The sequence below is a fragment of the Staurois parvus genome, unplaced genomic scaffold, assembly GCF_062004578.1.
Source record: "Staurois parvus isolate SC_StPar_1 unplaced genomic scaffold, SC_StPar_1.0 ptg000130l, whole genome shotgun sequence".
Classification (NCBI taxonomy): Eukaryota; Metazoa; Chordata; class Amphibia; order Anura; family Ranidae; genus Staurois; species Staurois parvus.
In genome coordinates, this window is record NW_028317926.1 from 4,655,034 (window position 1) to 4,670,011 (window position 14,978).

At 46.3% G+C, this 14,978-nt stretch overlaps 1 protein-coding gene across 1 annotated transcript in view; it reads right to left on the reverse strand.

The window, feature by feature from the left end:
• Positions 1 to 14,978, reverse strand: part of ACAD11 (acyl-CoA dehydrogenase family member 11) — a 155,051-nt gene that overhangs the window by 123,378 nt on the left and 16,695 nt on the right. The window contains exon 6 of the mRNA XM_089672531.1: positions 6,369 to 6,516. Coding sequence (XP_089528657.1) covers positions 6,369 to 6,516 — 148 coding nt within the window. The remainder of the gene's footprint in view (positions 1 to 6,368; positions 6,517 to 14,978) is intronic.

Below are 14,978 nucleotides of genomic sequence, written 5' to 3' on the forward strand. Positions count from 1 at the left end.
GACCCCTTATTTAAAAAGCAGCTTCACAAGTCTTGCATCCATTGAACTTGTGAGTTTGTGGACAGTTTCTGCTTGAATTTGTTTGCAAGATGTCAGAATAGCCTCCCAGAACTGCTGTTTGGATGTAAACTACCTCCCACCCTCATAGATCTTTTGCTTGAGGATGCTCCAAAGGTTCTCAATAGGATTGAGGTCAGGGGAGGATGGAGGCCACACCATGACTTTCTCTCCTTTTATCCCCATAGCAGCCATTGATGCAGAGGTATTCTTTGCAGCATGAGATGGTGCATTGTCATGCATGAAGATGATTTTATTACGGAAATCATAGTTCTTCCTTCTGTACCAGGGAAGAAAGTGGTCAGTCATAAACTCCACATACTTTGCAGAGGTCATCTTTACACCTTCGGGGACCCTAAAGGGGCCGACCAGCTCTGTTCCCATGATTCCGGCCCAAAACATGACTCCACCACCACCTTGCTGACATCGCAGCCTTTTTGGAACAGGGTGGCCGTCCACAAACCATCCACTACTCCATCCATCTGGACCATCCAGGGTTGCACGGAACTCATCAGTGAACAGGACTGTTTGAAAATTAGTCTTCATGTATTTTTCTGCCCAATGCAGCCATTTCTGCTTGTTAGCATTGGTTAGTGGTGGCCGAATAGAAGGTTTATGCACAGTTGCAAGACTCTGGAGGACTCTACACCTTGATGTCCGTGGGACTCCAGAGGCACCAGCAGCTTCAAATATCTGTTTGCTGCTATGTAATGGTATTTTAGCAGCTGCTCTCTTGACCCGATGCATGGATCTGGCAGAAATCTTCCTCAATGTGCCTTTATCTGCACGAACCCGTCTGTGCTCTGAATCAGCCACAAATCTCTTAATAGTGCAATGATCACGCTTAAGTTTTCATGAAATATCTAATGTTTTCATACCTCGTCCAAGGCATTGAACTATTTCACTCTTTTCGGCAACAGAGAGATCCTTTTTCTTCCCCATATTGCTTGAAAATGGTGCTCTGCTTAATAATGTGGAACACCCTCCTTTACTAGTTTTTCCTTAAATTGGGCTCACCTGTCAATATAATTATCACAGGTGTCCGAGATTGTTTTCAGTGATCAAAAGAGCCCTGACACACAATGCTATCCATGAGTTAAACTGAAAAACAAAATATTTAATCTTTGTGACACTTAAATAGAATTTGCATAATAATTTGGAACAGGGTGTATGTGCGTTTGATTAGAAATCTTGGATTAGTAACCAGCCTGTAAAATAAAATGATCATTAAGCTTACTACCTACAGTGCATCCAGAAAGTACTTACATCACTTAACTTTTGCCACATTTCGTTATGTTACAGCCTTATTCAAAATGGATTAAATTCATTTTTTTCCCTCAACATTCTACAAACAATACCCCATAATGACAACATGATAGAAGTTTGTTTTGAAATTTAGCAATTTATTAAAAATAAAAAATGAAAAAAAACTATATGTGCATAAGTATTCACAGCCATTGCTCAATACTTGAAGCACCTTCAGCACCAATTACAGCCTCAAGTCATTCTGAGTAAGATGCTACAAGCTTGGCACACCTATTTTTGGGCAATTTCTCCCATTCTTCTTTGCAGTACCTCTCAAGCTCCATCAGGTTGGATGGGGATCGTCAGTGTACAGCCATTTTCAGATCTCTCCAGAGATGTTCAATCGGGTTCAAGTCTGGGCTCTGGCTGGGCCACTCCAAGATATTCACAGAGTTTACATGTAGCCACTCCTTTGTTATGGGGGCTGTGTGCTTAGGGTCGTTGTCCTGTTGAAAGATGAACCGTTGCCCCAGTCTAAGCTCCAGAGCACTCTGGAATAGGTTTTCACCAAGGATATCTCTGTACATTGCTGCATTCATCTTTCCTTCGATCCTGACTAGCCTCCCAGTTCCTGCCACTGAAAAACATCCCCACAGCATGATGCTGCCACTACCATGCTTCACTGTTGGGATGGTATTGGCCAGGTCGTGAGCGGTGCCTGGTTTCCTCCAGACATGACGCTTGGCATTCAGGCCAAAGAGTTCAATCTTCGTTTCATTAGGTCAGAGTTTTGTTTTTCCATTGTCTGAGAATCAGTGATGATCAGTGAGAACAGGATGCACCAGAGCTTAATTTTGAGTGTCATGGCAAAGGCTGTGAATACTTATGTTCATGTGGTTTTTTTTGTTTTTTATTTTTAATAAATTGCAAAGATTTAAAAATGAACTTCTTTCATGTTGTCATTATGGGGTATTGTTTGTAGAATGTTGAGAAAAAAAATGAATTTAGTCCAATTAAGGCTGTAACATAACAAAATGTGGCAAATGTTAAGTGCTGTGCATACTTTCTGGATGAACTGTATTTCACTTTAAACACTTCTGTCATCAGGTCCTCTTACAGGCTCAACAGGAATCTCAAGTAACAAGGCACAACAATTTACAAATAGAAACGTTCCTTTATATTAAAGCAAAATACTTACCATTGTGTGCACAAGATCCATATCTTTTGCAGCTCAGCATAGAAAAATGTTAGCAGATACTGTATAGAAAAGCGATTTTCCTGTACTCACCATAATAAAATTCTTTCTCCACTTGGGGACACATAGGGGTTGATTTACTATAATTGGAGAGTGCAAAATCTAATGCAGCTGTGCACAGTAACCAATCAGCTTCTAACTTAAGCTTTGACAAAAAAAATATGGAAAAAATGGGATTTTGCATGCTCCAGTTTTAAGAAATCAACACGTTTTTTCTAGTTTCTAGTTTTTTCTAGTTTCTAGATGTCCAATTACCATACAGTGAGGAACAGAAGTATTTGAACACCCTGCAATTTTGCAAGTTCTCCCACTTAGAAATCATGGAGGGGTCTGAAATTCACATTGTAGGTGCATTCCCACTCTGAGAGACAGAATTTAAGAAAAAAAATTTCAGGAAATCACATTGTATGATTTTTAAAGAATTTATTTGTCTTGCACTGGTGAACATAAGTATTTGAACACCTGAGAAAATCAGTGTTAATATTTGGTACAGAAGCCTTTGTTTGCAATTACAGAGGTCAAACGTTTCCTGTAGTTCTTGACCAGGTTTGCACACACTGCAACAGGGATTTTGGCCCACTCCTCCACACAGATCTCCTCTAGATCTGTCAGGTTTTGGGGCTGTCGCTGAGCAACACGGAGTTTCAGCTCCCGCCAAAGATAGCTCCCTCCCTCCGGCTCTCAAAGACCTGTTACTGTGCCTTTAAAAAATCCACCTCTACTCCACTCATTAATCTAACTTAGTAGCACCTGTCTGAGCTATTTAAAGACAGCTGTCCACCCCACAGTCAGTCAGACGCCAATACTACCATGGGCAAGACCAAAGAGCTGTCAAAAGACACCAGAGACAAAATTGTGGACCTCCACAAGGCTGGAAAGGGCTACGTGGCAATTGCCAAGCAGCTTGGTGAAAATAGATCAACTGTTGGAGCAATTGTTAGAAAATGGAAGAGGCTAAAGACGACTGTCAGTCTCCCTTGGACTGGGGCTCCATGCAAGATCTCACCTCGTGGGGTATCACTGATAAGAAAGGTGAGGAATCAGCCCAGAACTACAAGGGAGGAGCTGGTCAATGACATGAAGAGAGCTGGGACCACAGTTTCAAAGGTCACTGTCGGTAGACATCACATGTCAAGGCCCGTCTGAAGTTTGCCAATGACCATCTGGATGATCCAGAGGAGGCATGGGAGAAAGTCATGTGGTCAGATGAGACCAAAGTAGAACTTGTTGGTCTAAACTTCACTCGTTGTGTTTGGAAGAAAAAGAAGGATGAGTTGCATCCCAAGAACACCATCCCTACTGTGAAGCATGGGGGTGGTAACATCATGCTTTGGGGGTGCTTTTCTGCGAAGGGGACAGGACGACTGCACTGTATTAAGGAGAGGATGAATGGGGCCATTTATTGTGAGATTTTGAGCAACAACCTCCTTCCCTCAGTCAGAGCATTGAAGATGGGTCGGGGCTGGGTCTTCCAACATGACAACGACCCAAGCACACAGCCAGGATCACCAAGGAGTGGCTCCGTAAGAAGCATATCAAGGTTCTGGAGTGGCCTAGCCAGTCTCCAGACCTAAATCCAATAGAACATCTTTGGAGGGAGCTGAAACTCCCTGTCCTCGAGGAGCTTACAATCTAAGGTTCCCACCTCATACATTGTACATACACTCACATACTAGGGCCACTTTAGACAGGATACACTTAACCCACTTAACGGCATGTCTTTGGAGTGTGGGAGGAAACTGGCGTATCCAGCAAAAACTCACAAGGACAGGGACAATATACAAACTCCATGCAGATAGTGTCCTAACACTAATCAGGGACCACTAAGCCAGTGTGCTATGTGCTCTTTTGCTACCGACTGCCTATTTCTTGGTACACCTAAAGTCATATAACAACTAGATGGAGATTTATACTTTGCTTTGTCAAGTTCCCAACATCCCAGAGGTGGCAGCTATACCCATCAGTAGACAATTACCTGACTGCAACCACCAAGTACAAAATCCCTTTTGACATGTTCATGACTATAAGTTTCTGTCTTTATAATACACTTCATTTGTTGTAAAAAAAAGGGGATTGTATGACAGAAAATGAATTATGGCTTTTTTGAAAGTAAACTCGGCACATTTTTCTGTTTTTTTTTTCTCTTTCTTTTTCTTCTTAATAAGGAAGCTTATTAGGATGTCATAAAGCTCAACTGCCAGTTGTGCACTGCAAGGTAATAGGTTGTCTCACACTGCACTGTGCAAAAAAAAAAAAAAAAAAAAACTGCATGCACCAAGCCACTTTTTGCTATTTAGCACTGCGGCACATAAACTAGTAATTGTGCTGTCATGCAACACTATACCCAAATTAATTTATATAATTTTTTTTTTTTTTTTACACAAATAGAACTTTTGTTTGGTGGCATCTGATCACCTCTGGGTTTTTCAAATTTTTTAATATATAAATGTAAAAAGACCGAAAACATTTTTTACTTTCTGCTATAAAACATATGCAATAAATTTAAAAAAAAATTTCTTAAAAAATTTAGGCCAAAATGTATTCTGCTACATTTCTTTTGTAAAAAAAAGTGTATAACAATTAGTTTGTGTAAAAGATATAGCATCTACAAACATTGGTATATATACTGGAATTTTTAATTTTTTATACTAGTAATGGCAGTGATCAGTGACATACTGTATCATGGGACTGTGATAATGAGGCGGGCAATCTGACACTACCTACCACTCGGTGGTGAACTGACTAATTGCCACTGATATCACCAGTGAAACTAATACAGTGATCAGTGATAATACTATACACTGTTACTGTACTAATGACACTGGCTGGAAAAGGACTAACATCTCGGCGCAATCAAGGGGTTAAGTGTGTGCCTAACAAGTGTTACTGTATGTAATGTGTGCTGCTTTTTAGTAAAAATCTATTTGTTCCTCCTCCCTGCTTAGCAGGGAGTAGAAACAAAGAGATTGTTCCCTCTGTTGTTTGTAAACACAGGGCTCTTGGCTGTGATTGGGCACAGCCGATCAGCAGGCCATGGCCATGAATAATTGGCCGGGACCTGCTGACAAAATCACTTTGTGTTGAAACACAGCTGGAGTCAGTGGGGGGAAATGCACATGCACTCACTAAACCTGGAAACAGGCATCGACATTGTACTTGTAGGAGCCGCCTGTCTGCAGTACAATACGTGTGATCCTAAAGTGGTTAAGCTGTGTGCATCGAAGAGCTACTAATAGCAGCAGTGCTGCTGAAGTGTAGCCAGGTGGGTTAGCATTTTCTGTTTCTCATGTCTTGATGTAAGAAGCCGAGCACCCCTGTGTTGGCAACTTTGTAAAGAACTTTGCTTTGCCTTTTAAATAAAAGTGGGCTACCAGGCCCTTAAACTGACATGTCTTACTAAAATGCCTCTACCCTATTGAGACACTAATATATATATATATATATATATATATATATATACACATATATACATACATACACACACACACTGTACACACACATACATTGTATATATTGCCAGCACATCATGTATCTTCAAAATAATGGCCAAAAGATTAATAAAGTGATCAAATCACGGTGGTAAAAATACAACACTTTGGGACTTACAGGACCCCTTCATCAGGCATGTGATGTCTCAATACTGTTGTGATATGATGGTGTGCTAGTGATATGTACTTCGATGTGTGCTTATTTTAGGTTAGTGTTTTTAAAGCACTGGAGCCACAGGCAGCCAGGCAACTAGCATTTTAAAAGGTGGTCAGCAATGGTACCCCCCCCCGCATATTTCTGTCAGTATTCCTTTAATTTTTACCTTCAATATCAGTAAAGGATTTGTCACCAGTATGTCCAAAAAAGTGTACTTCTCGAGGCCAAAAATAAGGCATGATAAAGTAAGCCAAGTCTGATATAGGATTTCCAATTGTGGACAGCTCCCAGTCCAGGACAGCAATCACACGAGCCTAAAACATCAAGATTTTACATCATCACTTTTAAACATCAAGAAAATGTACTGGAAAAAAAACCAGTACATTAAATGAGATGTGTGTAGTCTGTATTAAGTATTGCTTAACATAGCTAAACTTTTTTTTAATATATTCAACTAGTTTCCTATATGTAAAAACAGTTAGTTACATATTTATTTGCTGCAGAGAATAAATCAGGAAACAACCCACTAATAACGCATGGAAAAACAGCAAGTGAAAAATAATGTAGGAATCGATTTTTCTGCGATACACACTCCTGAGCCCTGAACCCTGTGCGATACACACTCCTGAGCCCTGAACCCTGTGCGATACACACTCCTGAGCCCTGAACCCTGTGCAATATGCACTCCTGAGCCCTGAACCCTGTGCGATACGCACTCCTGAGCCCTGAACCTTGTGCGATACGCACTCCTGAGCCCTGATCCCTGTGCGATACGCACTCCTGAGTCCTGAACCCTGTGCAATACACACTCCTGAGCCCTGAACCCTGTGCAATACGCACTCCTGAGCCCTGAACCCTGTGCAATACGCACTCCTGAGCCCTGAACCTTGTGCAATACGCACTCCTGAGCCCTGTGCGATACGCACTCCTGAGCCCTGAACCCTGTGCGATACGCACTCCTGAACTCTGTGCGATACACACTCCTGAGCCCTGAACCCTGTGCGATACGCACTCCTGAGCCCTGAACCCTGTGCGATACGCACTCCTGAGCCCTGAACCCTGTGCGATACGCACTCCTGAGCCCTGAACCCTGTGTGATACGCACTCCTGAGAGCCGTACAATATTTATTCCTGAGCCCTGCACCCTGTACAATGAGCACTTCCAAACCCTTTGTGATATGCACACCTCAACCCTGCACTCTGTGCGATATGCACTTCTAAACCCTGCACGCTGTGCAATATGCACTCCTGAGCCCTGTACCCTGTGCAATATGCACTCCTGAGCCCTGCACCCTGTGCAATATGCACTCCTGAGCCCTGCACCATGTGTGATACAGACTCCTGAGCCCTGCACCATGTGTGATACAGACTCCTGTGCCCTGCACCATGTGTGATATTTTATTTATTTTTATTTTATTTCAGGTACTTATATAGTGCAGTCAATTTACGTAGCACTTTACATATGTATTGCACAGTCACATCAGTTCCTGCCCTCAAGGAGCTTACAGTCTAAGGTCCCTGACTCACACATACTAGGGCCAATTTAAGCAGGAACCAATTAACCTACCAGCATGTCTTTGGAGTGATGGAGGAAACCGGAGTACCTGGAGGAAATCCACAAAGGCACAGGGAGAACATGCAAACTCTGTGCAGGTAGTGTCGTGGTTGGGATTCGAACCAAGGACTCTAGTGCTGCTAGGTGAAAGGGCCCTCCTCAGCCCTGCGCCAAATGCACTTATGTACCCTCTGTGATACCCACTCCTGAGCCCTGTGCTATGCGCACTCCACAGCACTACACAATACTCAATCCCGAGTCCTGCACCCTGTGCGCAGCACACTCCTGAGCTCTGTACTCTGTAAGGCTGTACGCATAATGCAAAATGCACACGCTTATCTACTATCATATGTGAAACACTTTAAAAGGAGAGCATAAATTTGATCTAATCAGGCCAAACTTCAAATTGGTACTACTTCTGACCACTACAGGGGAGAATCTACAAGAGGAGCTGGAGATTAATTACATTTGTAACAATGTTTCTGCCATAATCACCCCTACCCGAAGCCCTGATTCACACCGATGCGGTGCAGAATTTGCAGCGTTTTCTGTGCGAATTCTGCAACGCATCAGAATCGCACCCCATTCATGCAAACCGCTGCGGGTGTGTATGTTAACAACACGCAAAACGCGGTGCGATGTGCAGAATCATAACGCATAGGTGTGAATACCTATGCGATCCGATACTAGTGTGGAACCAATAAAGGGTCCTGCACCTTTTTGGTATGGGTGCGGTGCGATTAGAGTCATACAAAATGCATGGCTCCAGTTGCACTGCAAACAAATCGCATGTGATTTGTGCAGGAATGTGATGCGGTTCCTGTGCGAATCACATGCGATATACCGCACCGCATATACAGTATGTGAACTTAGGCTAATACTACACAGTCAGTATAACATTCTTCATAAAATCATGTGTGACAATTAATGACTCATTCACACCAACAGAAATAGGATGCATTTCCCATTGCAGTCCCAATACAAGGACCTAAGCATATAGCCTGTTTTCCTATTGTTTCAGTTCATACATGTGTTGGAGGCAAATAGCACAAATTACAAATTTGTACAATGCATTATAATAAAATACAAAAATCCCCCTGCGCTCCACAGAACCTAGTGAGTAAGCTGCTATCACCTGTTCTTTATACCGCAAGATGTGTGAAATCAAATCATATAAGTGGTGAAGCGCTCAACTTATAATTACCTAGTGAATACACAAATCATATAAATACAAATTTATTTATTTATTATTTATTATTTATTTATCGAGTTTATATAGCGCCAAAGGGTTTGCTCAGCGCTGTACAATAGGGGGGGACAATACATGAAACAGAACAGTAACATCAAACAGTACACAAGGGGTTAGAGGGCCCTACTCTTTCGAGCTTACAATCTAGGAGGGGGGGGGTAGAGGCACAGGAGGAAACGGCTGTGGGGGATGGAGTGGTAGGAGGAGGGAAGGGCAGCGGCTGTTAGGTGAGGGTGGGGTAGGCTTCCCTGAAGAGGTGGGTTTTCAGGGAGCGCCTGAAGGTGAGGAGGGACGGTGACAGTCTGATGGATTGGGGTAGTGAGTTCCAGAGGATGGGGGAGGACCTGGAGAAGTCTTGCAGTCGTGCGTGGGAGGAGGAGACCAGGGAGCAAGATAGAAGAAGGTCCTGTGAAGAGCGAAGGGTACGGGTAGGGTGGTACTTGGGAATCAGATCGGTGAGGTAGTTAGGGGCAGTGTTGTGGATGGCCTTATAGGTCAGGGTGAGCAATTTGAATTTAATGCGTTGGGCAATGGGGAGCCAGTGGAGGGAGAGGCAGAGGGGGGTGGCAGAGGTGGAGCGGCTGGTGAGGTGGATGAGTCTGGCCGCTGAGTTCAGGATGGTCTGAAGCGGGGAGAGCCTGCACTGGGGTAGGCCGGTGAGGAGGGAGTTGCAGTAGTCCAGGCGTGAGATAATCAGGGAGTGTACTAGTAGTTTAGTGGTGTCTGTGGTAAGGAAGGAACGTATCCTGGCGATGTTCCGGAGGTGGAGCCTGCATGTGTTTGTGAGGGATTTGATATGAGGTTGAAAGGAAAGGTTTGAGTCCAGAGTGACGCCAAGGACCTTGGCTTGCTGGGCGGGATTGATGGTGGTGTTGTTGGTAGTGATGGAAAGGATGGGGGGGGGGGCGCGGGCTGGGGGGAAGATGAGAAGCTCGGTTTTGGAGAGGTTGAGTTTGAGGAAATTGAGCGACATCCAGTCAGAGATGTCGTTTAGGAGGTGAGTGATGCGGGCGGAGAATGAGGGGGTGAGGTGAGGGGTGGATAGGTAGATTTGAGTATCATCAGCATAGAGGTGGTAATTGAAGCCGTGGGAGTGTATGAGTTTGCCAAGGGAGGAGGTGTAGATGGAGAAGAGAAGGGGTCCAAGGACAGAGCCCTGGGGGACCCCAACAGAGAGGGGGAGAGAAGGGGAGGTGGCACCATTGTAGGTGACACTGAAGGAGCGTTGGGATAGATAGGACGAGAACCAGGAGAGAGCGGTGTCTCTGATGCCAAGGGAGAGTAGTTTATTAAGGAGGAGGGGGTGGTCGACTGTGTCAAAGGCCGCAGAGAGGTCTAGGAGGAGGAGGACAGAGTAGTCGCCTTTGGCTTTGGCGGTTAGTAGATCGTTGGTGATTTTGAGGAGGGCAGTTTCGGTGGAGTGTAGGGGACGGAAGCCGGACTGTAGTGGGTCAAGGAGGTTGTTGTCATCTAGGTGGGAGCTTAGGCGATCGAAGACCAAGCGCTCAAGGAGCTTGGAAGTGAGTGGCAGCAGGGAAATTGGTCTGAGGTTGTTGAGGTCAGTGGGGTCCAGGGAGGGCTTTTTGAGTATGGGGGTGATGTGCGCATGTTTTAGGGGGGAGGGGAATACGCCAGTAGAGAGGGAGAGATTAAAAATGTGGGTAAGGGAGCGGATGAGGGAAGAGGGGGGTGACCGGAGGAGTTGAGAGGGGATGGGGTCCAGGGGGCAGGTAGTGAGACGGGCTTCTGAGAAGACTCTGCTGACTTCCTCAGTGGTAGTAGGGCTGAAGGAGTGCAGTGATGGGGGGGTTATGGTAGGCAGGGCCTTGGGTGTGGTGGGGGGCAGTGCCGTTGCGAGGTCAGAGGAGGGGAGAGATGAGGGGGTGATAGAAGGGGGGAGGCTAGATGGGGAGGTAGATTGCAAGTAGACTATGTCCTTGCGGATTGCGTCAATCTTGCTGTGGAGATGAGTGGCAATCTCGTGGGCGGTAAGTGAGGTACTGAGTGGAGGAAGGGGGGGAGAGAGCAGGGAGTTGAAGGTGGAGAAGAGTCGGCGAGGGCAGGTGGAGAGGGTGTTAATCAGGTTAACAAAGTAGGCCTGCTTGGCGGCGTGGAGGGAGGAGGTGTAGGTGAGGAAGGCAGATTTGTAGAGGGAGAATGTATGAGGGGACCTGGTTTTGCGCCATAGTCTCTCCAGCGCACGACTGCGACGTTTGAGGCATTTAGTGTGGTCGTTCTGCCATGGTTGGAGCGGTCTGGGTTTGATGTAGCGTGTGGTTAGGGGTGCCAGAGAGTCTAGTGTAGCTGATAGTGAGTCGTTGTACGTGGAGGTGGCTAGGTCAGGACATGACAGTGGAAGGATGCTGTCGTGTAGGCGGTCGGCAGCCGAGTGGAGGGGGGCTGGGTGCAGGTTGCGGAGGTTGCGGCTGGTGATGGTTTGGCGCACTGGGGGGGGGGAGTTGGGGGAAGGGGAGGTGGAGAACGTGAGGAGGTGGTGGTCGGAGAGAGGGAAGGGTGTGTTAGAGAACTGGTTGAGGGTACAGAGGTGGGAGAAGACGAGGTCCAGGGTGTTCCCATTGATGTGGGTGGAGGATTGGGTGTGTTGTGTGAGCGCGAAGGAGGAGGTTAGGTGGAGGAGTTGGGAAGTAGTCGGGGTGTTGTCATTGATGGGGATGTTGAAGTCCCCGAGGATGATGGTCGGTAGCTCAGAGGAGAGGAAGAAGGGAAGCCAGGCGGCGAAGTTATCCAGGAAGCGGGCTATGGATCCAGGGGGCCTGTAGATCACTGCGATCCTTAGGGGGGTGGGTGAGAAGAGCCGGATGCAGTGAGCTTCGAAGGAGGAAAAGGTTAGGGAGGGGGGGTTAGGGAGGACCTGGAAGGTGCTCAGCGGTGATAAGAGCAGGCCGACACCACCACCTTTGTGACCGCTCAGTCTTGGTGAGTGGGACCAGATGAGACCTCCATGGGAGAGTGCCGCAGGGGAGGTAGTGTCAGTGGCCTGTATCCAGGTTTCGGTGATGGCTAGGAGATTGAGGGAGCGGGAGATAAAGAGGTCATGGATGGCAGTTAGTTTGTTGCAAACCGAACGGGCGTTCAGAAGTGCAACCGAGAGAGGGGGGATGGATGCGGGGAGGAGGTGCACAGGTATGAGGTTGAGGGGGTTGCGGCGGCTGGCGGGGGCAGGGGGGTCCCTGGAGGGGGGGAGAGGTGGTGAGGGGCCAGGGTTCGGGGAGATGTCCCCAGCGGATAGGAGAAGGAGAAGGGTGAGGAGGGTGGCATGGGAATGGGAGGTGTAGGAGCGTGTGGGTCTGGTAGTGGTGGCACGTGGGTCGACCGGGGAGTGGAGTACCAGGAGGAGGTGGTGAGTGCCGTAGTGGGGAGAGGGCAGGAGTGAAGGGGCAATGTAGAGCTGTTTTGGGGGGGTGGGCGGGTAGAGGGAGGCGATTTTTGGGATGGAGGAGAGGAAGACGAGGAGGAGAAGTGCAGGTGGCATGCTGGGGTGAGTGCAGTGCTGTTCGGGTCGGGGGAGGTGAAGGGATACGGGTCAGGGCGAGGTGATGTGGAGAGTCTGTATCACCGTGAAGTCCATTAGAGTCCTCCTGTAGCTGCAATCTGTGAGTGCAGTATGCTGGCGTCCGAGGAGTCTTCAGTGGGTCCGGTGGATCAGCGAGTGGAGGGGTCGTAGGGTGCGATGTCTGGGGGTGTTGGTAGGCACAGCGTCTGGTGATGTTGGCGACTCGGTGGCTGGAGATTCGCTGGGAGGTCCGGGAGATTCGCTGGGCGACGTCTTGATTCGCTGGGTGGTCCGGGTGTTGGGTGTCCAGAGGTGATAGCTGGGTGCCCGGTAGCTGGGTGCTGGGTGTCCAGGGGTGGTAGCTGGGTGCCCGGTAGCTGGGTGTCCAGGGGTGGTAGCTGGGTGCCCGGTAGCTGGGTGGTAGCTGGGTGCCCGGTAGCTGGGTGGTGGGTGTCCAGGGGCGGTAGCTGGGTGCCCGGTAGCTGGGTGCAGGGTGACCAGGGGAGGGCCCAGAACCGGCGTATGGGTTGGGCAGCGGAGCAGCGATAATTATAATTTACAAATAATTATAAATAATTATAAACTAGTGCAATATCTTCATACACATAACGAATATATATCCCTGGTGATATAGTGAAAACTTATATCTTTTAAACTGTGCAGAAAGTGAAAAAATACAATAATTAAATAAATAGTGATGCCACACTGTGAAATTAATGGCAAAAGTGTTCAAAATAATGTCACTCCATGCTGCAAATAGTGCTTTTCGTGTAAATCTTGACGTGACTCCCCTCAATAGCAGAAATGCCCCCTCACCTTCCACATTCGACCCTTGCGGGTCACAGAGCCTTTTTATATATATCTTTCTGTTTGATGTTCTCCACTGCCTCCACCGACCTTAATCCACCTCCAGGCAGTAAGTACCTCTCCAATTACTCCCCTCATGCACCGAACTTTGCCAGGTAAACCTCTCCTCCACTGCCACCTCCGACCAAGTTCCTCCTCTGGGCAGTAAATATCATCCAATACCCCTCACACAATGGACTCAGGCTCAGAGTGATTCATGTAAAACGATAAAACAGACCTCCATAGTGTAACATCGCTTTATTAAACCAATCCAATATAATTGAATATTGCACTCACATGTCCTCACGATTTTACAAGCAGTTTCCCATATGCTATGGGTGTATACAGGAGTCCCAAGATGGCGTCCGAACCCGGAACCGGAAGTACGTCACCCCTACGTTGACGCGTTGCGCCACTGTCACGTGGCTTCTTCAGGATCCTGAAGAAGCCACGTGACAGTGGCGCAACACGTCGACGTAGGGGTGACGTACTTCCGGTTCCGGGTTCGGACGCCATCTTGGGACTCCTGTATACACCCATAGCATATGGGAAACTGCTTGTAAAATCGTGAGGACATGTGAGTGCAATATTCAATTATATTGGATTGGTTTAATAAAGCGATGTTACACTATGGAGGTCTGTTTTATCGTTTTACATGAATCACTCTGAGCCTGAGTCCATTGTGTGAGGGGTATTGGATGATATTTACTGCCCAGAGGAGGAACTTGGTCGGAGGTGGCAGTGGAGGAGAGGTTTACCTGGCAAAGTTCGGTGCATGAGGGGAGTAATTGGAGAGGTACTTACTGCCTGGAGGTGGATTAAGGTCGGTGGAGGCAGTGGAGAACATCAAACAGAAAGATATATATAAAAAGGCTCTGTGACCCGCAAGGGTCGAATGTGGAAGGTGAGGGGGCATTTCTGCTATTGAGGGGAGTCACGTCAAGATTTACACGAAAAGCACTATTTGCAGCATGGAGTGACATTATTTTGAACACTTTTGCCATTAATTTCACAGTGTGGCATCACTATTTATTTAATTATTGTATTTTTTCACTTTCTGCACAGTTTAAAAGATATAAGTTTTCACTATATCACCAGGGATATATATTCGTTATGTGTATGAAGATATTGCACTAGTTTATAATTATTTATAATTATTTGTATTTATATGATTTGTGTATTCACTAGGTAATTATAAGTTGAGCGCTTCACCACTTAAATGCATTATAATACTCTGCAAAGCACTGCAGTATATAGAAATCTATACTATATGTATTATATACATGAATAAAAGTAAAAAAAAAAAAGAGGAAAAACATGCTCTTAGATTGTAAGCTCCAAGGAGCAGGGCCTTCCTAAACCTCTTGTATTGAACTGCATCATTGCTGTACTGTTTCCCTTTATATTGTAAAGCGCTGAGCAAACTGTAGGCGCTATATAAATCCTGTATAATAATAATAATACTTGCAATACAGTGAAGCGAAGTACATCGCAGCACTATTAACCAATTCAATACCGGGCAATTTTACACCTTCCTGCCCAGGCCAGTTTTCAGGTTTCAGCGCTCTCACACTTTGAATGACAATTGTGCGGTCATACAACATTGTACCCA